This window comes from Cupressus sempervirens, chromosome 10 (assembly GCF_028749045.1).
Source record: "Cupressus sempervirens isolate cs-2001-9-10 chromosome 10, ASM2874904v1, whole genome shotgun sequence".
NCBI lineage: Eukaryota > Viridiplantae > Streptophyta > Pinopsida > Cupressales > Cupressaceae > Cupressus > Cupressus sempervirens.
The window spans coordinates 168,536,930-168,561,784 of record NC_143127.1 but is presented as its reverse complement, the minus strand read 5'-3'; the positions used below and the strand labels follow the sequence as shown (position 1 = coordinate 168,561,784).

At 35.5% G+C, this 24,855-nt stretch overlaps 1 protein-coding gene and 1 pseudogene across 6 annotated transcripts in view; both read left to right on the top strand.

The window, feature by feature from the left end:
* The window catches only part of LOC149533142 (vacuolar protein sorting-associated protein 9A-like), a 125,835-nt gene extending 100,980 nt beyond the window's left edge, over nucleotides 1-24,855 (top strand). For 2 of the 5 annotated variants that reach the window (XM_089807345.1, XM_089807347.1), the window contains 2 exons: nucleotides 901-2,062; nucleotides 5,767-6,029. In XM_089807345.1, the coding sequence (XP_089663471.1) occupies nucleotides 901-2,062; nucleotides 5,767-5,804 (1,200 nt within the window). In that variant the 3' untranslated portion in view covers nucleotides 5,805-6,029. Of the gene's footprint in view, nucleotides 1-900; nucleotides 2,306-5,766; nucleotides 6,030-6,219; nucleotides 6,268-24,554 lie in introns of those variants that run through there. The other 3 variants (XR_016358037.1, XR_016358036.1, XM_089807346.1) reach the window with 3 other exon arrangements.
* On the top strand, nucleotides 11,707-14,193 carry LOC149533143 (sufE-like protein 1, chloroplastic/mitochondrial pseudogene; annotated as a pseudogene). The gene is made up of 2 exons (XR_016357436.1): nucleotides 11,707-11,784; nucleotides 12,527-14,193. The product of XR_016357436.1 is annotated as a sufE-like protein 1, chloroplastic/mitochondrial pseudogene (transcript).

Genomic DNA, 24,855 nt, shown 5'->3' with positions numbered 1-24,855 from the left:
TACATTTTTAACGCATATTGTAAATTGTTAAATTAACCTATACTTGTGTACATAGCAATTATCTGTATATTGCTTTTAAAAGTAATGAAACTTCTCTTATAACCTAGAAAATTGTGTTATGTATGTATGTGTTTTTTATGAATGCTGTATCCAACCATGTCCATATTAGGGGTCTTAAAAAGTAGCCGTATTGGTATCCAATACCAATACCAATACTATATTTGTATCTGTATTCGAATGCAACTTTGAAAAATACTGTCCATAAAATCAGAATATCATGCACCAATCATATTCACATGGAATCTGAAATCAGAAACTATGTGAAAGAACTCCACAAAAATATTCTCAAGGAGGATCCAAACAATGTAGAAAAGAGCCCAAATATTTTTCACCAAAAACATTCCAACCATTGTTGAAGAGCAGGATAATGTAAACAAAATGTGACCAGTTACATAAGTAGAAATGAAGAACAGTTTTTTCTTTCATAACAACAAATTCCCTTAGATTGTTTCTCAACCTTGGTTGTACAGGCATTCAGAAAATAATTATGGCCATAGAGGAATCTTGAACAAACTGACAAATACTGAAATAAATGAATGTCATTGAGAGCTTACAGGAATCTGGAAGAAACCGGCAGATGCTGAGACAGATAAATTGCACAAAACTGAATCCCAGAGTTGGCAAAGCTGAATGCACGGACCTTAATTGGCCAATAGCATGAATGTTTAAAACAATGTGCTTTTGTTTCATTACATAAAAATGTGGCATATTTAGATATGATATTGAAGGAAACCATGCGGGGGTATTTTGAACTCATATAAGTAGCATGGCACATAGAATGCAGTATCATTATATTGGTCAGTTGTAACCAATTTTGCAACTGATTTGTTTATGTTACAGGCAAATCCTCCTCAGTTACATTCAAATCTTTTGTACATCCAGCGATACAGGCGGCAATCTCGTCTAGTCTCAGAAGCAGCATATTTCTTCACTAATTTAGTATCAGCAGAATCCTTCATTAGTAATATAGATGCCAAATCCCTTTCTATTGATGAAAGTGAATTTGAAAGGAACATGACAATAGCCCGTTTCACTTTGAATGGTACTACAAGTAATGTTGACTATCCTGTGAGTTATTCCTCTCTAGAAGGAGGAAATGTAACATCGGATTCTAGTGTGTCAAAGGCACAAGCCCCTAAATTACAGAAAACAGATAAGACTGAAGAGCCTGTAACTGTAGTGGGCGACGGTCTGGTTACGAGAACATTGGCAAAGGGACTTGCACACACTGGAAATACTGATAAAAGCAACAAAGGAAATGTAAAAGATAATTTGGAAGGAAGTGCATTGACTGTATCAAAACTCGAAAATAAAGGAGCTGTTCATGTTTTGCGGGCAGAACATATGGGTCAACTCAACCGAGAGTACCCATTCTTATATGCCCGTGCTGGAGACTTGAGGGTTGAAGAAGTTGAACCATTGCTTAATGCTTACAAAGAGCTCGTTCTGAAATATGTTTCACTTTCAAAAGAAGTAGAGAGCTCACTGTCAAATAAGATGCTTAGTTTATATGAAGGCAATGCAGAATCAAGGGAAGTAAACCTAGACATCTCCAAAGAGAAAAATAACCAACAAGTCATGTCATCTGCTAATTTGTCTGGGACAAATGAAGCTGATAAAGGAACACAAATAGATAATTTAAAACAGGAAATGAAAAACATTGATGAAGGAAGTCTTCAATTGGGTACAGAAACAGATCATCATGACAGTCCACTTCTTTCTCCTAGATTGACTAATACTTATGGGGAACTGGCTGCATCTAACTCAACGGGGTCAATAGAAATGGAATTACTCAATACATATCTGAATGGAGATGGTTCCGGAGTAGATCAAGCCTCAGAGAAGGTAGTTGTTGGGGATGTAATGCCTGCACTGGATTCTGGAGCCTCAGAGAAGGTAACCGTTGGGGTTGTAATGCCTGCACTGGATTCTGAACAATCTTGTGTAACGCCTTCAGAAATGTTACAATCTAAAGAAGCTGCACCAGATGAGGAACATGAAGGTCTATAAAAATGCATAATTTTTTCTCCAGTATTAATGTATGGTGGTACACTATTGACTGAAATTTTAATTTCACTGTTTAATTTTATGAATGCTGATGGCAATTTCTGTTCCTTTGCTCCAATCAAGAGTTGGATTTTTTTTATGCATTCACAATGGTTTTTAACTTTTTATTCATAACATCAGAAATGATATCATAATTGGTTGCCACATTGAAAATAATATCCTGTCAATTGGTTCACAAGCGTTGTAAAATTCTGAAAGACATGCAAAAGTTGCAACAATCGCAGAGAGATTTAAAAATCTCTTTGCCTGGTATGATTTGCAATTGTTTAAAAGTTTCTGCATTCCTTCATGTATAATTTTTCTCATTTATGATCTTCCAGCCTGCCTTACAAATAGCAAACTATGTACTTTTCAATATAGTTTATTACTTGGACTGATTTACAATTTTGCACATTAACGACTGGTTAATTATCTCAGGGGAGTTATGATTTTAAAATGCTTTATTGTTTCAGTGGAAGGAGATTTTTGAGCATATAATGGATTGTTTTTACTCTTTCTGAATTGAAAATACAAGATCTCTGATTTAATCCTTTCTAGGGGTCATGCAAGTTGTATCTCTCCTTTTGCAAATATAATATGGTTGGATTTTATTAAGAAACATGTCCAGATGATTACATATGTATAACTTTTGGGCCACTAAACACTTATTTATTGAATAATCTTAAGCTGTGGGTTTGTTTGAGGGATTGGGAGTATAGGCAAGTCTTCTTGCATAGTTTGGAGGGATTGTCGGGAATGCTATAAATGTTGGGGGTTGGAAACTTAATATTTTCTGGTGACCTGGGTGAGACTATTTGATGTGTGTTCAAGAATTCTTCAAGGGAATAGATGGGGTCTAAAAATTGGAAAGATAACACAAGTTTTATCTAGCACGGAGTGGAAACTTGGCATTCATTAGGCAAGAGAGATGAAATATCTTGAAGAAAAGTAAAATACTGGAACTAAGTGAGATTGGTAGGAGAAAAGAGATTTGTTATCTAATTATTGATGATTTGATTCTACTGCAAGCGGGACAGAGGGTTGCATACCTGCACAGATTGATTATCAATGGATAGTAATATCGATCACAAAGGATGGCTGTGTTGGGTGAAGAGGAGCAGAGTGGTCTATATCATTCAGTGAGTGAGGATTCATGGTTGACACAACAATAATAAGAGATGGATGGTGTGGAAGATCATAACAGCCTCTTGATTCCCTTGATGCTATTACTCAGCCCGGTCCAGGGCAGAGGAGCAAGGGGAGAGGTTTATCAAGATGGTGATATGGATCATTGGCAATACAATATTTATAGCTAAGGAGTTTTTAATTTTCTTCCTAAAGTGTTAAAGATTTCATCATATAATCCCTTGCCAATATGATGTGAGTTTTGATGGCCAACTGATGTTGGATCTCCTTTGGTGGTCATCAGAAGAGAGGAAAGGACTTGTGGGATCAAATGCTTTGGGGTACAGCCTGTTGAATAAAAAAGATCAGTAAGGATAGATCATGTGGAGGTGTCCAGACACTGGAGAGACTACTGTTTCTGTTGTAAATGCAACTGGGTCTAAATGTGGTGATTAATATGGAGCATATTTAAAAGTAGCAAAAGACAAAGGTATAGGGGAGTGAGAATGCAATGCAAAGTGATTGATAGATAACTTGTGGAGGAGATAAATTGATTAAAAATTGAAGTATGGATGGTGAGAACTTGAACTGTTGTGACACATGAGGGCAACACAGTCCAACAAATCCATGATTTTTTCTAATAAAGGCAAAGGAGATTCAAGTTAGAGGGTGGCTTAGCATATAAAATTATACACGGTGTGCTTGAAATCAGGATCTGTAGATGGTAGTATCCTAGATGAGTGATTATTGCCAACAAGGAGAGAGATGGTGAAGAGAGGCTGAAGGAATTGAAAATATGCCAAATATGATATCCAAATGGTTGATTGTAGTTCAGTACAAGGATTGGGTTTCAAAATCTCCTAGTTACTGAGTAAGGGCAAATGGCAGATCATTCTTCCTTTTCTTGTATTATAGCATGTCCTCACTCCTAAATGGGGCTGATCTTGCTCATTCCTTGACCTATGTGGAATTGAACACACCTTGGTAGGTCGTTTTACCACCTAAGCCTTGTTGGCCCCAACAACACTATCTTCTTGGACATTGCTTGACATGACATATTTCCCTGAAGACATTTTTTTTTTGCAATCCCAAGACTCATCAATATCTTCATACATATTTCAATCCTCGAATCTTCATCCTATTCACAAAGATGCTTTCATTATGCAATGGGGATTCACACGGCATTCTGTTAAAAATATATCATTATTACCATCTTTTAGCATGATCACCTTGATTGACACATGTTTGAAACAAAGTGACTCTGTTTATTGCGCTTAGTTGTTTTCTGTTGTAGCAGAAAAGAAGGTGATCCAATATCTCACAAAGGGGTTTGCATTCAATGGTTGTGGCGAGTACTTGAAATAATTTAAGGATAGATATGGAATATCTTTCACATTTAGACTCTCATCATTTTCTACTGCTGGTTTTAACAACTAAGCCATATGGTTTTCCAATACGAGTAACCATGGAAGAATGTATGTTGGTGATAGCTGTGACGATCTATAAAATTTCAAGGTTCCCAGTGAAAGGGACCAATGCTAATTCTGGAGTGATGCAATCACCACATTAGTACACTCTCAACTGTTTACTGCACAGGGTAAAGGGATAGTTATTGCATTAAGAGACTAGAATGTAACACAAAACGAGATAGGACTTTATTCAAATATGCAGAGTATATAATCACGAGTTCAATGATGCTTCATAATTCCATTCGGACGATGTACATATATCTCCCGAAGGGGTGACTCAACCATCACACAACCTTTCGGACACTGACTAATTCCATCGGCTATAGTATAGTTTTTACCGACAACATCAACCAGAGGTTGGACATTGATTGAATAATTGATACCGAAGATAGAAGATAATAAATATTATCTGCATTAAGTACCATAGATTTATAAGATATTACAAATTTGAAAACATTGTTTGGAGCACCTGCATCAAGAACAAAATATACTAGAGAAGATGCTTAAGGATCGTCAAGAGGTCTACAAATATAAGCATGCCTTATTGCATTACAAGGCTCTGAATTTCAATCACAAGCTTCTTATTGCTGACTGGAAAAAAAGGAAGAAGCTTAAACATCATAGTTTCCTCTCACAGGGATTTTCATCATGCAGATTCACACGGAGTGGTCACAATCATTTGTGTGAAGAGGGCCCATGTCTACCTTTTTCTTGAACTTTGGCCACAAGTATTTTTGTGTTTTTAGATTTCAAAACTTTCTTCAACGAATTTGGTGAATGTCTTGATGTCGTATAAAAGCATGATGTAGCAATGTTCCATAAATTTCCTTTTCAGTTCTCAACTCAATATAATAGATACTGTTGCTTCCTTAAGAGTTGTTGGAGACAACTTGTCTCTTAATCATAGTTTAAAAATCCTGCTTTCTTCTCATGTATTAGCTGAAAGTGGTCAGTGAGTTCCTTGCTGAGTTTTTGTCGAGTGCTTTGCTTCTTCCTAGGATCTCCTAATAAGACCTCTTTCTGTTTGGAATACACTCACTGATGAGCATTATCAATTTTTTTGCAGTAGCCAAGAATGGCCCGATGATGGACGTTTTAGACTGATAGAGATACTTGATGAGATTGCTATATTTTGACTCTTGTTTCTACCATTTCAGTCTTCACTGGTATGTTGTGTTTGGGTTGCTGTTTGCCCTTTGCTGCTGATTGTTAGTCACAGGGCTTTATTTTGTGTTTATGCACTCTATTATTCTTATTCTTAAGTTCCGCGTTTCCTCAAAATTTCTGTACTGTTGTATCTTTGTAATCCCATTGGCCCATTTCTTATCATCAATGGATTTTAGTCTCTCTCTCTCTCTCTCTCTCTCTCTCATGCTTACAAAATAAAAATAAAAATAATTTTTTTTTTCAAATATTCTTAACAATGAATTTGAACCAATTTAAAATTTTTTTCTCAGCTATACAATAATTAAATTATTATGCTGTTTGACTGTATTTTGCATGTTTTTAATCATAAAAGAAGCAAAACAAGGGCGTTGACCCTATACAAGACATGCCAAAAAGGCCACTTACAATTGGTCATTAGACCAGATCACTTACAGCACACTTGCAGAACACCTAGTAACCCACATCAATTTCACAACTTGGGGAAGAGTTTGGGACGAGGAGGAGAAACGATCTTTGTTCCATTGACAAGCCACAATTCAGGCAATACTATCATTAGGAACACCATCATGATGGGGAGCAAGGCGGGAAATCCCCTGAGTGAATTGTCAACACAAGTAGTGAGCTGACAAGGTGTCATGGCATCCACCAGAGGTTGTATTGATGTGAGATTTGTTCCACTACAATATGCAAAGTTGAACGTTCAATGCTTCAACGTGACAAGATCACTTCTCATGCTAAGTTTGCAAATTAAGATAATGAAATGACTTAAAGGTTCCCTTCAACTGTGGATACTTTATTAGTGAAATGATGTGATTTATTGGGATCCCTAAGGGGATTTGCATTGTTTTATAGGATTTATTAACTTGCTTATGAAGATTTGGCTTCACAATGTCCAATGGAAATGTAGTTTTTAGAGTTTTCAGCTCTTCAACTGAACTTGGACTTAATTTCTACTTTACTTATAACTTCGAATACAAGGCAATGTGGATGAATATGGATTGTACTAGATGCAATTTTATCATGGACTCCACTCACTATTATGAAGTAATTGGTAAAATACTTGCTTGTACCTGCTTGTTACTAACATAGACCGCGAGGTCTATATATACAAAAGAATAAAACGATGTTTCCATAGGAAATGATCATAAAGAATATAAAGATTCTATTCTAGCTAAAAGAAAGCTAAAGAAAGCTAACAAATAACTACAATGCACTATATATTAGAAACATTCTAATATTTGCAATAGATTACAAATAGATTACCATTAACTAATAGTAGACGATTATCTATTATCGTAATAGCCTCCCTTAATGGTTAATCTATCCACAACACCAAGTTGTTCTCTGAATCTGACAAACTTATCAAGAACAAGAGGCTTGGTGAGAAAGTCTACAGTTTGATCTGTGGTAGGAACATACTGCAAATCTATTGTCTCGTCTTCAACCAGCGATCATAGGTAAGGTGACAATGAACATCCACATGCTTGGTAAGCTCATGGAAGACTAAATTTCATGCTAACTTGATAACGCTTTTGTTATCAACAAAGTAGTCAGTCCTACTAGTGACATCTGCAAATCCCCAAGCATCCAATGAAGCCAAACAATTTCACAACCTGCCTTGACTACCCCTCTATATTCGGCCTTTGTACAGAGAGAAACTGCTTGCTGCTTCTTACTGGTCCATGCGATGACACCTGATCCCAAACTGAACACATATCTAGAAGTTGACTTTTTATCGTCAATAGAGCCTACCCAATTTGAATCTGTGAACCCACTAAGTCTAGGATTAGAACTTCGAGAGTAAGAATTCCATAATCTGAAGTGCCCTTCACATAATGAAGCACAGGCTTTGTTGCCATCCAATGATCAACCTTGATAGCTATCATAAAGTGTGAGATTTAGCTGACTGCAAAGCTGATATTAGTCCTAGTAGCAAAGAGATATATGAGGCTGCCTACTAGTTGCCTGTATGTAGTATCATCAACGGGAGGAGAATCAAACTTGGCTGATAACTTGAGACCTTTCTCCATGGGTGTAGATGCAGGCTTGCAATTCTGCATACAAAATTTGTCTAACAGAGTCTTGACATATTTGGGCTGAGAGATGAATATACCAAAAGATTGTTGCCAAACTTCAACACCTAGGCAATAATGCATGAGCCCAAGGTTAGTCATATCAAAAGACTGGCATAAATTCTGCTTGATTTCTTGAATCAAAGATGCCGAACTACCAGTGATGATCAAATCATCCACATAAATAACCAGAAGGATGATGTCACTGTCAGTAGTCTTGATGTACAAATTTGAGCCTGAAGAAGTCCTCTTGAAGCCTTGATCACCAAGTTACCTATCAATTTTTATGTACCATGCCCTAGGGGCTTGCTTCAAGCAATAGAGAGCTTTCACTAATCTGATAACCCGATGTTCTTTACCAACAACCTTGAAACCAGGAGGTTGTGTCATGTACACCTCTTTGTGGAGATCACCATTCAGGAAAGCACTCTCGACGTCCATTTGATGGACCTTCCAACCAAATTGTGTTGCCATGGCTAGGACTAATCTGATGGTGCTCATCTTTGAAGTAGGAGCAAAGGTCTCATAATCAATGCCATGACGTTGAGAAAAGCCCTTTGCAACTAAACGAGCTTTGTACTTATCCAAAGTACCATTAGATTTGTATTTGATTTTGTAAACCCATTTGTAGCCAATGGGTTTCTTCCTTGGTGAAAGATTTGAAAGGACCCAGGTGTTATTATTCAACACACTCTAGTGTTCAGATGTCATGGCCTGTTCCCACTGCAATTCCTTTAGCCTCGGAATATGTTTTAGGTTCAAACACACTGTGAATGTTGGCCATGAGAGCAAAGTTAATAGACTCTGTAGGTTTGCTCTTTTTCTGAGCAGTTCTCTCGTCAATGAGCTCATCATCACGAAGATCACCAAGTGTCTTAGCCCACCACTTAGGCCGTAGAGGAGAATGACCAACATTAGCATCAAGAGATTCTTGGTGATCAAGTTCCTCATCAAAAGAATCCAGATCAAATTTTGGTGAAGCATCTACAAAGCGAGGTGATCCTATAGGAGAAGTTGGAGGTGTATGTATAGGGATCACATGTATAATTGGAGTTGCAAGAGCTACTAAAGTCCTCCCATTAGGTGGACCTAATGGAAGCCTAACTCCCAAATCACAAGTATTCATAGGCTGGTCTGTTAGATCAGGAACAAGAGAAACAAGCATGTATGGTCCTCGCTACTCATCAAAGACTACATCACGACTATATAGGAGATGAGATGTCTTAGTGTCGATCAAGCGGTAGGCTTTGTGAAGATTATTGTATCCAGCAAGCATGCATTTCTAACTCTTGGTATCGAACTTGGTGCACGATGCATCAGGGATCCAAACAAAAAACAAGGGAACCAAAAACCTTTAGGTGATTGATTCTGGGCTTGCGATCTGATCGAGCTTCTTCCAGAGTCTTACCTTTGACCGCTACTGTGGGTGACCGGTTCAAAAGATAAATTACAATGTTAACTACTTCTGCTCAGTACTTCTTCGGAACATTTCTGTGTTTGAGCATGGATCGAGCCATCTCGATGATTGTTCTGTTTCGACGTTTAACTACACTATTTTGTTGTGGTGTGTGGGGTGTGGTTGACTGCTGTTTGATGCTATGAGTATCCAAGAAGCTAGAGAAGTCATTAGAACAAAATTCTCCCTCATTGTCTAACCTAAGAGTAATAATAAATTTCGTAGACTCTTTTTCAACTAAAGGTTTAAACTTCTGAAATATAGGAAATGCATCTAATTTCTTTTTAAGAAAATATGCTCACATTTTTCTACTGAAAACATCAACAAACAATAGAAAATACTTGGACCCAAGAATAGGAGTGGCCATAGGGCTGCAGATATTGACACGAACAAGCTGAAGCACTTGAGAAGCTTGCCATGAATCACCACTGGTGAAAGTCGTGCAATGTTGCTTCCCACCCTGACATGCATCACAAACTCCAAGCTGTTGAGGCTGAATCTTTGGCAAATTGGGTACAAGCTCTTCCCAAGCAAGTTGAGAGAGATAATGCACATTTAAGTGCCCATATCGCTAATGCCAAAGTGTGCTAATAGAAGACTGTCGAGCAGCCATAGCTAAGTCCTAAGAATCATCAGAATTAGTAAGTCAAAAAAGACCATGATCCTCAAGACCTACTGCAACAATTGATTGGGTCATCCTTTCAGTAATGGTACACTAATGTGAATTGCAGGTGACATAAGTGTGGAAAATGTTGTAGTAACAGACTAACTGATAGTAGATTTAGTTCCATCCTTGGAACATAGTAAACATCGAGGAAAATGAGATATCTCCCAACAGACTGAATCTGAATATTGCCTTACTGACAATGGTGCAGTCTTCTCTGCCATCTAAAATAACAGAATCCGAGTAAGGCTGGTAGTCATTGAACCAGTCTCTGTGGTGGGTGAAGTAACAAGAGGCACTTGAATTAATGTACCAGGTAGATGACTTCATGTGATCTACATGTCTTTTAGCCATGAAGGCGTAAAAGGCAAATTTTGTCTGCTCAGTGTGTTCTACATTGTTCACTTTGGGCTGTAAACCTGATTGCTTAAATTGGGCAGCTAAGCATTTCCAACATTCAACCTTCATGTGACCAAACTTGTGGCAATAGTTGCGTTGAATGTTCTTCTTCTGGGAGCCTTCTGAAGCTAGAGTGGAGGACTTCTGCTGAGACTTGCCTTTATTCTTCTTAAAGGATTTAGCAACAAAGGCTTTCTCTATGGAGGTGGAGTTGGAATTGCTACCGAATTGTTGTTTCCACTGATCTTGTTGAAGTAGAGGTGTGCAAAGATTCGTGAACTTCAGATCAACACTAATAGAAGTGATGTTGAGAGTCTCGATAAAATGCTCATAGGACTTGGGCAAACTTTTGAGGGTTATGACCACAATGTCCTCTTCCTCCATCTTGCGACCAATGGCAAGCAACTGATCACAGATTTCTTGAATCCTATTCAGGTGACCCTAGAGCGATGTTTGCTCATCCATGATAATAGAAAACAAAGTGTTCTTGAGAAAGAAGGCTTTGCTTTTGTTTGATCTTTCATGAAGTTTCTTCAAATGCTCCCATATCTCGGCAACTATTTTGTTGGATGGAATTTGAGGGAGTTGATCATTAGTGACGGATAATTTGAGAAGCATTACTGCATCTTGGTTATTGAGATCCCATGTATCCTAATTAGTACTAGTTGTAGTCGGACACTTTGTAACATCCATAACAATTTGATTGGTATTTGGATATTCAAAGATTTCTAGTATTCGCTGCTTCAATGTGCTATAATGAGCCAACCATTGAATTTTGAGGTACCCTCAAGCAAAATAATTGTCAAAGATGCCATAGCACATTTTTCAATGAAAACGTGTGAACATTTGTGAAGACATGTACTTCGAGGCAAAAAAAGTAGAATCCAAAAATTTGAAGGATGACCCAAAAGAGAGCTCGAAAAACCAAGAAAGAGTATATTGTCAGTTTCTAGATCCGTTGGCTCGAAAATCGAGGCACGAAAGTTAAGGCACCTAGAAAAATTGAACGACAACCCAGTTGAGCACTTGAAAAACTCATCAAGAATGTGTCATTAGAAAAAAAATTTGAGCTCAAAATTTAGGCTTTTGAGCAAAACCTTGGTCAACAGCCATGGAGGAAAAAATTGCAGAAAAATGGTGATATCAAGTAGTAAACGTCCGATTTTTCACAGAGAAGTTTGTTGCTGGCTGAGATGTCACAGGGGTTGAAGAGATGCCATTGTATTTGTAGGGTTGTAGCACCCAAAAATGTCACTTGTTGAGGATGCACGGGTGCTGGATGACTTTGCAATTAGCAGAAAAATTGAGTCCCCAACAATTGCAAACGTGAGCAGAAGACAAAACGGACTCTGGGAACTCATGATTTTGATGGATGTCATGATTTTTTAGACAAAATCAACTAGAGAAATTGCATATTTAAGGAGATCACGCATTTGTAGAAGATTTGCTAGATGTGAGCCATCATAATCAATTGCAATTTTGCAGAAAAAATAAACCTAGATGAAACTCAGGTTCTTATAGAAGAATTTCTCAAAAAATGGAATCTCTATACGGGCTATTAAATTCGAAAAATTTGAACAATAATTTCGAAACAAATTATAAATTTTACGACTTTTTTTGAAGTATTGGCTTTGATATCATATTACAAAGTAATTGGTAAAATGCTTGTTATTCACAGAGCCTGAGAGGTCTGTATATACAAAAGAATAAAACAATGTTTCCTTGGGAAACGATCGTAAAGAATAGAAATATTCTATTCTAGCTAGAAGAAAGCTAAAGAAAGCTAATAGATAACTACAACTAACTAAATATTAGAAACATTCTAATATTTACAATAGATTACCATTAACTAATATTAGATGCTTATCTATTATTGTAATACTCACCTAGTGCGAGCTTCTAAGGTATATTTAGCCGATAGACTATTATATGAGAGACATTGGATGGTAAATGTGATGTCTCATACTTGTACATGTTCTAGTGAGAAGTTTGCGTAAAATATTGTGAAAACGTATGTGTAATGTTTTGGGGGGCGACACTATCTTTCATGATGTTTAACTTTTGACAGACTAGAAAGTGTGCTTTACCCTCAATGACCCCCAATCGTAAAACAAATCTATATTTTAGAAAACCTACTCGTACAAAATTCTTAGTTCCTATAATTTCCCTTGCCCTCTTAACTACATGTGTTCAAGCTGTCGAACAACTTCCCTCAAAGCTCCATGACATTGTAAATTTTTTTGAGGGGGTCTCTGAATCTAGTTTAAAATATGAACAACTCATGCACTATGGGAAAAAATTAAAACCCCTAGTGAAAGAATTCCATAACAAGAAAAACAAAGTTGAGAGGTGTTTCCCAGGTGTGGGTTAGGGCAATCCTGCATGATAATAAAGTTCATTTTGAGGCAGATTCAGATTCTGTTTTGACGAAGGGGTTGGCTGCCCTTTTAGTAGAGGGGCTTTTTGGGTCTTCTCCTGCTCAAATTCTGCATGTTATCCCTGATTTTGTAGATAGGTTGGGTCTTAAACAGAGTGTGACACCTTCTCACAACAATGGGTTTTTGAATATGCTTAGATTAATGCAAGAGAAAACACTTCAGGTTTATCTGGAGGCTGAAAGGGAAGGGAATTCAAAGGATGTTAACGTTAAGTCCAAAGACTTGGAATGGAGTTAATGTTGTTGTGCGGAAAAACAAGAGCCTCTTGTTGGAATTGAGGAAAACGAGATTGGTTTTGTTGGGTCAATCGTTACTTCTAGATTGCACAGAAATAGGCAAAAATTAGAAACAGAATTGGAGCCAATGGTGTTGGGAATAGAGGACGTTTCACATCAACATGCAGGTTGGTAATGTAGGATCAAGCCAAGGAGGCTCATGTCAACGTCAAAATTGTTTCAGCCAAATTTGAAGGCCTCAGTCTGGTGAAGTGTCATAGAATTGTATACGAACTCTTGCATGCAGAACTGCACAGTGGGTTCCATGCACTGTCTATAACAGTAAAAGCACCTCTTGAAGTGTAAGGAATGTAAACTTTGCGTGACTAGAGGAGGCTTCCTCAAGGTCTTTAGGAGAATGAAGGTGTGATTTTAGGAAAACATGCCAATTTTTATAGCTATATATTTCTGGCTTGTCCATTGCCTCCTGACCGATAGTTTTTCATTTATGCGGAGTATGTATGATTATTGTTTGGTGCTTCTTCTGAATCCTCAAAATGATAATGGTTTGGTAAACAAAAAGAGCATCTGTATTCTTCTGAAAGAGTTCCATTGTATTGTGGGGTCGAGCTTAATAAATCTTGAGGAAAATAGTTAATGTGAGCAAATCCATAAAGAAATGCCAAAGCCCTCACTCTCATTTGCTATTACGGTAGTTGTTATCATTTTGTAGTCTTGTCTTTAAATGTTGTTGCACATAGCTGTTTCATTGTTGTTGGTAAACAGATTTTTTGTCACACAATAAACCATCAAAATAACTCTTATTTACCCAAAAATGAAGACGCAAAAAGATACCAACAATTGGATCGCTTTGCCATTGAATTATGCAAGCACCCTCTGAATTTTACGGGTACAACTCCTAGATTAGATTTACAATGAATAAGATTTAAGAAAGCTTTAAACCTGAAAGTGAAGGCTACCCACACTATTCTTGGATAGGGGGCAAATTATTACAACTGAAATAGAAATAAAAGACTCAACATACAACAATAGAAGCATACAATCTTCTCATCCATATATGCACTTGGAAAGAAAAAAGAAAGATTAAACAAATAGTAAATAGCCCCTGCAATAAGTGAATACAGTAGTAGAACTCGATTCCATTATTCAATCTCGATTCACACATAAACCAAGAGTGAGAACAATCTAAAGTGCACAGTCTTCAAAATGATGAAATCCTCATCCAACTCAAAAACAATACTACTTCTGAATACTACTGCTGATCAAATAATTTTAGAAAACTAAAGAAGGAAACTAAAATGAATAGTTCTGAAAACAATCTAAAACTGCCCCCTTTTGCACAATCTAAATTTTCCCCAAATATGCAGCACACAACGTGCCCAAACAGGGGAACTCTGGAACACAACAAATCAGAAAAACAAAAAAAATGGCTTCCTCTTATCTAGCACAAAGTCTGGGAAAGAAAGGATCTGAAAGTCAGAACCCAAATTCTATCTTTAGATGGCATATTTATCTTTTCCCTTGTCGGTTTCAATTCAGTTTGAGCAATTGATTCTTGGAAATTATCATAAATTAAATCTCCTTTCCTTTGATCATTGTTCACAGTTGCTTTCCTTTATCCATTTCCTTCTATAAGATAAAGTCTTTATAAACATTATAATTAAGACTTTATGGATATCATTTTATAATGTTTACTAGAAGACTTTGACATTTGGTATTTATTGGTGATGAAATGTTGTCATCTTTTCATAATTGTCATGACAGTTTTGATAGTTCACAGAAATGATCATAACTTTTGATCCGTAATAGGTTTGACCAAACCGTTTGAGGAGGATTTAGAGAATTAGGTCGGTCAAAACATATCCAAAATTCAGACAAATCCAATGGTTAGAATAAAAGTTATGACCCCCGAAGTATGACTGAGATTCTGTGATTTGCATATTGTGACTATTAGTGCTGATTTCAACAGTGCTGCACTCAGAAACCTGTAACTTTTGATCGGTAGTGAATCGGATAAAAAGCTTTGGATCAGATTTAGAGAATTAGGTTTGGCAAGACAGCTGAAATTCAGCCCGATCCAATGGTCGGATTGAGAAATATAGCCCCCAAAATATGACTGATATTCTGTAATTTTTATTCTGTGACTGTTGGTGCTGATTTGACAATGCTATGAACAGCCATATGTATTTCATAAATCAGGACACATTTTGGAAATTTCTCTTGTTTGAATTTATAAAATTATGTTTACTCACACATATCCAAAGCTGAGCACGATCCAACGGTGCGTTTGAAAGTTATGACTTCCGTTTTGAGATCCAATTTTCAGTTTTTAGAAAATCTGTTATAGTTACTAAAACTGAATCTTTGAACTGCTGAACCTCTTGAGCCACTACATTACACCCATAATCATGGCTCTCAGCTGATCTTTGAATTTGAAGTTGAACTTCAAACTAGAATATCTGAATTAGTATATCAAAGTCTGACTTGGATCTGCATTTGAAGTTCGAATTGTTGAGCCATATCAAATCAATGAATCCATTTAAAAAGCATATTGAACCTTCGTACCCTTTGAACCATTTGAACCTTTTTAACCTTTGTACCCTTTGAACCTTGTTCAATTAGTTCCAAATTTATAACGGAATGTCTTGAACGTGTGCATTTGAAAATTAAGCTGGAACTTGGGCTTTGCAAACTCAAACTTTGAACCATTGAATCACTAAACCTAGCTCAACAGGTATGAAGTGGTTTAGAAATGCTTCGTACCATCTGAACTTGGTTTTCTTGATCTCAAGTTTGGGCACATGTGTCACTTGTCTTGCTGTGATAACAATCAGTCTAAATATTGCTTTCTTGAAACAAGATTTCATATGGTATTTTTCGACATGGATTAGGTGGGACTGAGGGGCAAAATATGAAAAAGTTATCAAGGGACCAAGTTACCAAGTTTTAAAAATGGGGTTCCAAATGCCAACTAACAATTGTCACATTTAATTTTTAAAATACATTGATTTTAGGAGAGCATTATTGAATTGACAAGCATGCATCTCATGTTTAGGCTCATAAGTTGTGGTGAACAAAGGATAAGAACAACATATATGTACATGTGAGATCACCTAGACATTTTAATCCAATTTCACAGAATTGTTAATGGATGCCACAAAAGTCAAGTCTGCTGAATGCTATGACTGAAACTTATTTTGTCGTTGCTAAGATACCTACAAATTTTGCAATCAAGTTCTTTTGAGAGCTGTGATATGAAAGCATGTTTGATACAAAATTCAAAGGATTGAGTTGTGATTATGTGCTGAAATCTTCCAAATAATTGTTGATTACTTGTATAGTATTTTAATACTTTATGGGAGTAAAGAAATTGGTTCATGTTTTCTAATGTCTACTTGTGTGTGTTTACTAGGTATGTAATACTTATCCATAGAATTCAGAACATAATAAAACTAGCAGTCATGTTTTCTTTCGTGCAATCAAAACACTGATAGGCTTTCTTTAAAGAACTCTTCAAATTTTAATATAGTATCAATCCATAAGTTGACAATCTCGACAGTTTGAGAAAACTCAGTTTGTTACATCTCAACCTAAAATGATAGTATCACATGCAAAAAAGAGATCCAAACATAAAATGAATTCTGATGACAAGTAATGTTTTCCCCAACATATAAAGAGAGTAACCCAATCTAAACTTATGAACTTGAGAAATCAAATAGCAAAAAAGTAAAAATTTGAAGTGCAGTCACATTTAGAACTAAAGTGCAGCCACATTTATGAAAAATAGCTTAATTATTGAACTATAGCCTTGCATAACCAAAATGAAAACAGGAACAAAGTAGATCAGAAAATAAATAATCGTCATAATAGATGTGTGATCTGAATAGCAGCAGAAGGATAAATTGCAGAATACCCAAATTCTCATCATCAGAGGAATTCTGTCAGCAATGTTATGTCAACTTAATTTGAAACTCGGACTGAAATACTTGGAATTAGTAATAAAGAATTTGTTTTTGTGTTTATATTTGTAATGAAGGTTGGGCAATAAAAACCAATTAACTATTTAAAATACAATTTCTATATTATATTATTTTAAGTAGACTTATTTAAAATAAAATGTTGTCACTATGGAATGGAATAAAAAAAATGTGAAATATGTGAACTATGCTTTTTGCTTCAAATCCTAATGTGCTCACCCTTGACCATTGAACTCGAGCAGATGGAGGATGGAGTTTGGTTTTCAATAAACGACAATGGAGGAAGAGAGAATAGGAAAATGCTCTCAGAGCTTTAAATCTGGAATCGACCAAGAAGAGGAAATCGTTATGCAAGCACATTCCCTTTCTTCCTCTTTAAAATAATCAATACCACCGATTTAAGAAGATAGGATGTCTATGTATCCAATAATCAAACGATTGGGTGGAATGTGGATTATTCCACTGTCGACTTCAATCCCTAGTTTTGCAACAGGGGCAAACTGCATGGAACTTGGCCTCCTTGAAGTGACTCTCAAAACTTTGACTAGCATTGATTAGGGCAAAAAATCTCTATATGATTCCTAAAAGAGATTTCTTCATAATAATCAAAAGGCACCACAAAAAGCAAAGGCAAATTTCAGAGCGGAATCAAAGAAAACAAATTACTGGAGTGGTAATATTATAAGGAATTCAAAGTCTAAAGTCAAAGACATGTCGAGGTGTTCAATGAATTCCCCAAATCCAATTACAGAGTCAAGGTTGTTGAGATTAAAATCAATAATTGTTGGCTCTGTCAACATCACATTAGACACAAACAAAGAGGCTAGGTTTTCTAGAGAATATTTGTAGCATATCGATCTCCATTATCAAAATCTAAAAGAGAAGAGTTTGATGGCGAGGTGGGACCGACCAAATTCATAGATGGTTGGGTTAGAAAAATGGTGGAAAGATTCTTTCCATGACTAGGTAAAAGTATATCTCACTCCTTTTGTGTTATATTGTAAGACTTCAAGTTTAAGAGAAACTCTTCTGTACAAATCTAAACTACTTTTAAAGGTTATCCTTTTTCATTTTTTGAATGGTTCCCTAATTTTAGTGCAAAACACATTTCTCCTATCATGGCGCCCTACTAGTTAAACTTGGGTGATTTACCATCGAAACTAGTCCCATGGAATACCCTTAAAAATATAGTTGATTATATAGGTTCTTTCCTAGGTTATGAACATCCATGTTTTGATACAAGGGAGGTTAAAATTTTAGTTACTCTAAACCCAATCTGTCACTATAAAATGATAAAATTTACTACCAATTTGTGGAACTATGAAATTAACCCTAAAATTGATTAGGGAGAAATTAAATTTGAAAGGGTCAAGTTCATAAAGGCTTTTGTTACTCTTGCTATTATCCTCGATTCTAGGAGTTTTGTCGTCCCAAATACATATAAGGTTAGCTGAACAAACGCTCTGATAAATAACATAGTTAATAATCAACACCAGGATAATACCAATGATATGATTGATAATATCACTCCTACCAAAGTAGGAGAGAATATTAGTATGGAATCCAATTTGGGCAGAATAACATAACAACAAAGAGATCCCCAAACAAACAATATTAACATAAAATATAAATTTACAAAGAGGATAGAATCTAATGTGAAAGTTTTATCAAATCTACTTAAAGAAGTAATTGAAGTTAAGAGAAGATCTTATCAAGTAGCACTCACTAAGAAATGAGGAAACTAAGCAAAATCTGCCAATTAACTCTCTTAGGAATGAGGGGATGCCACAATTGGAGGAAGTGGAAGTCTTAAAAGAAAGTAGCTCAAAATGTCCATAAATTGGGGACAATTTGGAAATTCCATTGGAGCTAGAAGCAATCTACAATATGATGAATATCGCCAAAATATATGAAGGAAAATATATTCTTAACTGTGACAAATGTTTAAAAAAAGGGGAAAGAAATCATTGACAGAACTAAGAATAAAAGATGGGTTGGTTGAAAAAGGGAAGGGGATGGGGCGTCCCACAACAATATGAAGATAAAATCATGGAATGTTAGGGGCCTTAATGCTCTTTAACAAACAAAATTTATTGAAGCGTTACTTGAAACTTATGGAATCATAAGTAATAATTATTCAAGAATCTATGCTAGCAACAAAAGAAATTAGCAAATTTAAGAAAAGGATAAATTTATGGCAATGTGAGGATATACAAGCAAGAGGTGCTTTGGGAAGGCTATTAACATTATGGGATCCTAGGAAAGTCAATTTTGAAATAAATATTAAACACAATAATTGGATGAGAGGCCCATTGAGAAATATAAACTACAATATGAGAATCTTCTTTATCAATATATATAGTCCAATACAAACCAATGGTAAAAAAGAAATCTGACATGAAATAGGGAACATTTTTTAAGAGATTCAAAATAGTATTTTCATCATCAAGGATGATTTCCATGCTAGATTACAAAATGAAAATAAGAAAGTAGGAGTCAGACATGAACCACATTCTCTCAAGGATTTCATACAATGGGTGTAGGTTAGAAATATAATGGATATTTAGTTCCAAAATGGCATCCACACACGGAGTAATAAAAGGTAAGATACAAATTTATAGTAGAGAAATTGGATAGGTTTTTATGTAAAGGAGATATAAGCAAGTTTAATTTCATATTCAAACATTCAATTCTAAATATGACCGGTGTAGATCATCTTCCAACCGAGTTAGAAATAATAGAAGTATCTAGACCTCTTTATCGACCTTTCAAATTCAAAAAGATGTGGCATCTAGATAACAATATCTATTCTCTTCTCGAAGAGTGGATGAAGGAAAGAAATTTTGAAGGAACCAAACTATTCTTTTTTTTGTATAAAACTTAAGCATATCAAACAAAGACTGTTGGAAAAAGAAGTCGTTGAGAATGATTTAACAAAATTGGAAGAAAAAATCATGAAGGAAGGTATGAACCATGAGAGTCACTCCAAAGAAAAACTTCTGTTCCAAAAACATGAAAAATTGTTGTCAAAAGAAGAGGCCTATTGGAGGCAAAAATCAAGGGAAATATGTCTTACAAAATGTGACGAAAAATTAAAAAAAAATCTACAACAGTACCAAAAGTTAGCAGAGGCATTAATATAATAAATCAAATCAAAGAGAGCAACAATACCACATTAGAATATCCAAAGGTAGTAAGGAAAAGAAAAAGGTGATTTTTTCAAAAAGGCTTACAACTAGGCAGATAGATCGTATCTAGCTACCCAAGACAAAATGCTCAAGCACATCCCTCAACCCATCTTGATTTAGAAAATGAGGTAGAATCAAGGTTTAACTCGAGAAGAAGTCGAGAAATCTCTATTTGAACTCCACATCTGGATAAGTCCCCAGGCCTTGATGGGTTTCAAGCAACATTTTTCCAAAGATGTTGGCATTTTCTAGGACTTGATCTATGGGAAGGTATTGAGAATGCAAGGAGATAATGTCATATCCTAACTAAGATCAACAACACTTATTTATCTTTAATACCTAAAAAGAACAAACTAGAGGACCCAAGTGACTTTAGACCAACAGCCCTATGCAATACAATTTACAAAGTATTATCTAAAGCCATTGCAAATAGGCTTAAACCTCTCCTAGGTAAGCTCATCTCAGAAGAATAAATGAGGTTTGTTCTAGGCAGATCAATCTTTGATGGAATTACTATTATTTAAGAACTTATTCACTTGGTTCAACGAACAAGAGATCCCAACATGTTAATCAAGTTGGACATACAAAAAGCCTATGGCAATGCCAATTGGAGGTTTCTTTGCAAATGTTTGGAGGCCTTTGGCTTTCCCAAACGTTGGATTAATTTCATCTTCAAATGCATTTCCACCCCTAAGATTTATGTTCTTATCAATGACACTCGTGGAGGTTTTTTGAGACAAGGAGACTCCCTATCCCCCTTCCTATTTGTGATAATGAAAAATGCATTTGGAAGAAGTATAAAAGTTGCAAGCACAGAAAGTAAGATCTTGGGAATTAAGGTTACTGAGGTGTTGACAAAATAACACACAATCCTCCCTAGCAAGTGCAATAGTAGAGAAGCTAGAAATGACCGACATATTCTACTTGATTATCAATGTGCCTCGGGTTAAAGTGTGAATGCAAACAATTTAAAGATCTTTATAAATACCCAAGAGGACATTGTTAATAGAATCAACCAAGTTTTGGGATTTAAGGTTGGGACTTTTCTTTGTCAGTACTTGGGCATTCCAATAAAGAAAAGTACAAAAGTCACTAATGCTTTGAATCATGTTCGAGGCAAAATAGATTAAAAAAATGGATAGTTGGAAAGGCAAATGGATAAAAAAGGCAAATAGAACAACCATGATTAAATATGTCATCTCTACTCTTCCCTCTTACCAGATGTGATGTCTCCCATTATCAAGTAAGGCTAAATCTTTGATAGAATTTATTTTATAGATTTTTTTTGGCAAGGGTTGGAGGACAAAGAACTAAATCTTATAAAATGGAACAACATTTGAACCATTAAATTAGGTAGGTATATGCATTTTAGACTTACAAAGTGAGAACTTAGCTCTAGGAGCTAAACTAGTTTGGAAACTATATAAGGATAACAATAACAAATGGGCAAAAATTTCATTTCATAAATACCTAGAACCAAAGGACAAACAAGCATCTTCAGAAATAAAAATCCACCAAAGAGATCCAGAGTATGGAATTTCATAATAAAATGCAAAGAGTGTGTTTTGAAAATCTTACATGGGATATAGAGAGAGGAGAGGATGCTCTCTTCTTGGAAGATTCATGGGGGGCTATGCTAGCTTAGAAAAAAATGTCACAAACAAAAGGTTTATTTAGGTATTGAAAGAACTTTGAGATTCAAAGGTGAGTGACTATGCATACCCACCAGGAAAACAACAAAATAACTACACAATGAAAAAACTTAGATAATACCCCATTAATAGCTTGGAAAAATAAAAAGTTAGATATCATAACTTTCGGGAGAGTAAACCCTAAAGATCAACAAGATAGTAGGTTAACTTGGGCAAAATCAAACTCTAGAGAATACACGGTCAAAGAAGGTTATAAATGTGTTGATTGAAGCAGGCTAACTCAATCCTAGGTTCTACCTTTCCATCTTAGTTGGAATAAGAACTGCCTTCCGGTAGTTGGTATGTTCCTTAGGGCAACTATGCAGGAAATGATCTTAACAAGAAGTTGGTTATAATAATGTTTTTCTAGTATTGATTGTGTAAAGAATTTTTTAATCAATCTTTTGGATCATGGCACTCTATGATCCATCATCAAGATAATAGTAACAACAAGTTGGTTTCAAAAAATCTGGTTTGAAGGACCTTGAAGATGTCCACTATGCATGAAGGATGAAGAAAATGTAACCCATCTCCTTTGGGATTGTCTCTTTGCTTGTCTCTTTGCTGAAAAGTGTTGGTAATGGTTAGAAGGGATATTAGGCTGCCATTCTGCTTTAGTTGATAATTTTATTAATCATCTAAAATCTTGGCCTAAGTTAAAATACAACATCACTTATGGTATTTTATGAGAGATTTCCTCATCCATTGTAGCATGGGAAATATGGGAAGAAAGAAATAAACAGATCTTTTAAGACAAGAATAGCAAGGTGGAAAACATTATTGCTAAAATAGAGAGTAGTATTGTAGAATTAGATACTAAGAGAACAAGGAACCTTCATCACTTAGAGGGCTCTTTCAGTAATTGGGATAGTGAAATCAGGGAGCAACTTCCAGCTCTTATTGTCCCCAGTTTCATTATTGGGATATGCGGTGCATGAGGAGGTTAAAGAACTAAGCATGGAACACTACCATATCATTCTGTCGAACATTTTTTAAGTGGAGAAAGTCTAAATTGTAGGTGGTAATGTTGGACTTGATGAGGAACAAGCGACAGAGGAAGACCTCATTATTCTCAGCCATCAAGTCTAAATTGGTTCTCCTGTTTGCTTTTTACGTGCTTAATAAAACATTACTGGACTTCATATGAATCTGCAGTATTTTAGTACAGACTTGCAAAAATATGGCACAACTTTGTTCTCTTGGAACTTTTGATAGTTTATGAACTTTTTATGAACTTTTTATTAATCTATATGGACTTTTCTAGTTATGATGGTCTGGTTTTGGCATCATCTTTTCTGGTTTCTATTTCTCATCAATCAGATCTTTGAATTGTATAGATAATCTAGCTTTATTTTTATATTTTTTCTTGTCTCTTATGTATGTGTGTGTTTGTTTGTTTGTGTGTGGGTATAGTGTAATATATTCTTCGTTATATTGTTGTCTTACAGGTGTTCTCTCTATTATGTGTTACATATGGTAATTTTCAATTTTCTATCTCTTCCCCTTTAGTTATATGTTGATGGTTTCTTCTTATCATAATTAATTTTCTCAGTTATTCCCTTATATGGAGCATTTTGGTTATATGTATTACGATGGTAGTATGGCCATTAGAGAATGGTTGCCCAAAATGAAAGTTTAAAATAGTGATGTTATGTTTGTTTGACTCACTATATCATGGTATTCAACCTCACCAAATCTTGTAGATTTTTTGGTCTTTTAATTGGAATTAATAATGGGTTTCCTACTGCTGCCTCTTTCTAGTTTCAGGCTGATATACTGATATGCTATTCATGTGAATTCCTTTATGTTATTAAGGATATTGTGATGTGACCTCTTGCTTGGCCATCAGGGCTAATGTTCATTTTTTGTTTAAGCTCTTGGAGCGTTTACTGATTGATCCTTAGAATCTATTTATGCGAGCCTTGGGATTTAACCCACTAAAATATACTCTGATTAGGGCAATTTTTTATGAGACTGTACGAATGCCTTTATTAGAGATTAGTGCGCACTGAGTCTTTATCATGGAAATCATAACATGATCTATGTTAATTCTTCTTAATTAGTGAAGCATTTCACATGTTTCTTTAATTTATGTTGTCGTTGATTCTTATAATATATATGGCTAGATGAGACTCTCATCTATTAGTAGCATATGTGCTCAAATATTAAGCAATTAGTGACTTTTTTGTCTTTGGAAAGTGTCCTCGAGGCCACTTCACATTAATGGTTTTAATTAGTTTCCAAGGTGTATGTTCTAAAATTTATTAATTGTGGAGGGTTAATTCTAGTTATTACATTATTGTTCTAATGTGGTTATTCTGTTGCATAAGTTATGGTGAAGTATAGGTTTTTGACATAGTCTTTTTCAATATTGACATATTTCAGGGGTTTTGATAATTACATTTTGGCATCCACATATTTATGGTTAAGAATAGAGACAATAGCAATGTATGATTACTATCCATGCTTCGATCAATCTTCACTATGTAATGTTACTGGAAACTTTTTTTTGGATTGAGAATCTTCAAGAGTCTTACCTTGTCTTTGCAATCTAACACTAATGTAGGATAACGGATATCAACTCAACATACATGCAGGTTCTGGGACCTACATTTATTATGAGCTATGCTACAACATCATTTTTAATAGAATAGTCAAAATATTGGTAGAAGCCACTAAAGCTAGGTTATATAAATAACTCATTGAAAGACATTAAAATTGTGTTGGTTATTGTAAAGGAGAGCATGCCCTCCAAAGTCCTCTAAAGAATGAGGCATCTGACTATTTCAGAATCTAGTTTTTTAGTAGAAATGACATTAAGGTTGTACCCTTATTTAATGGTCAAGTTGAGAAATTTTGATGTACAA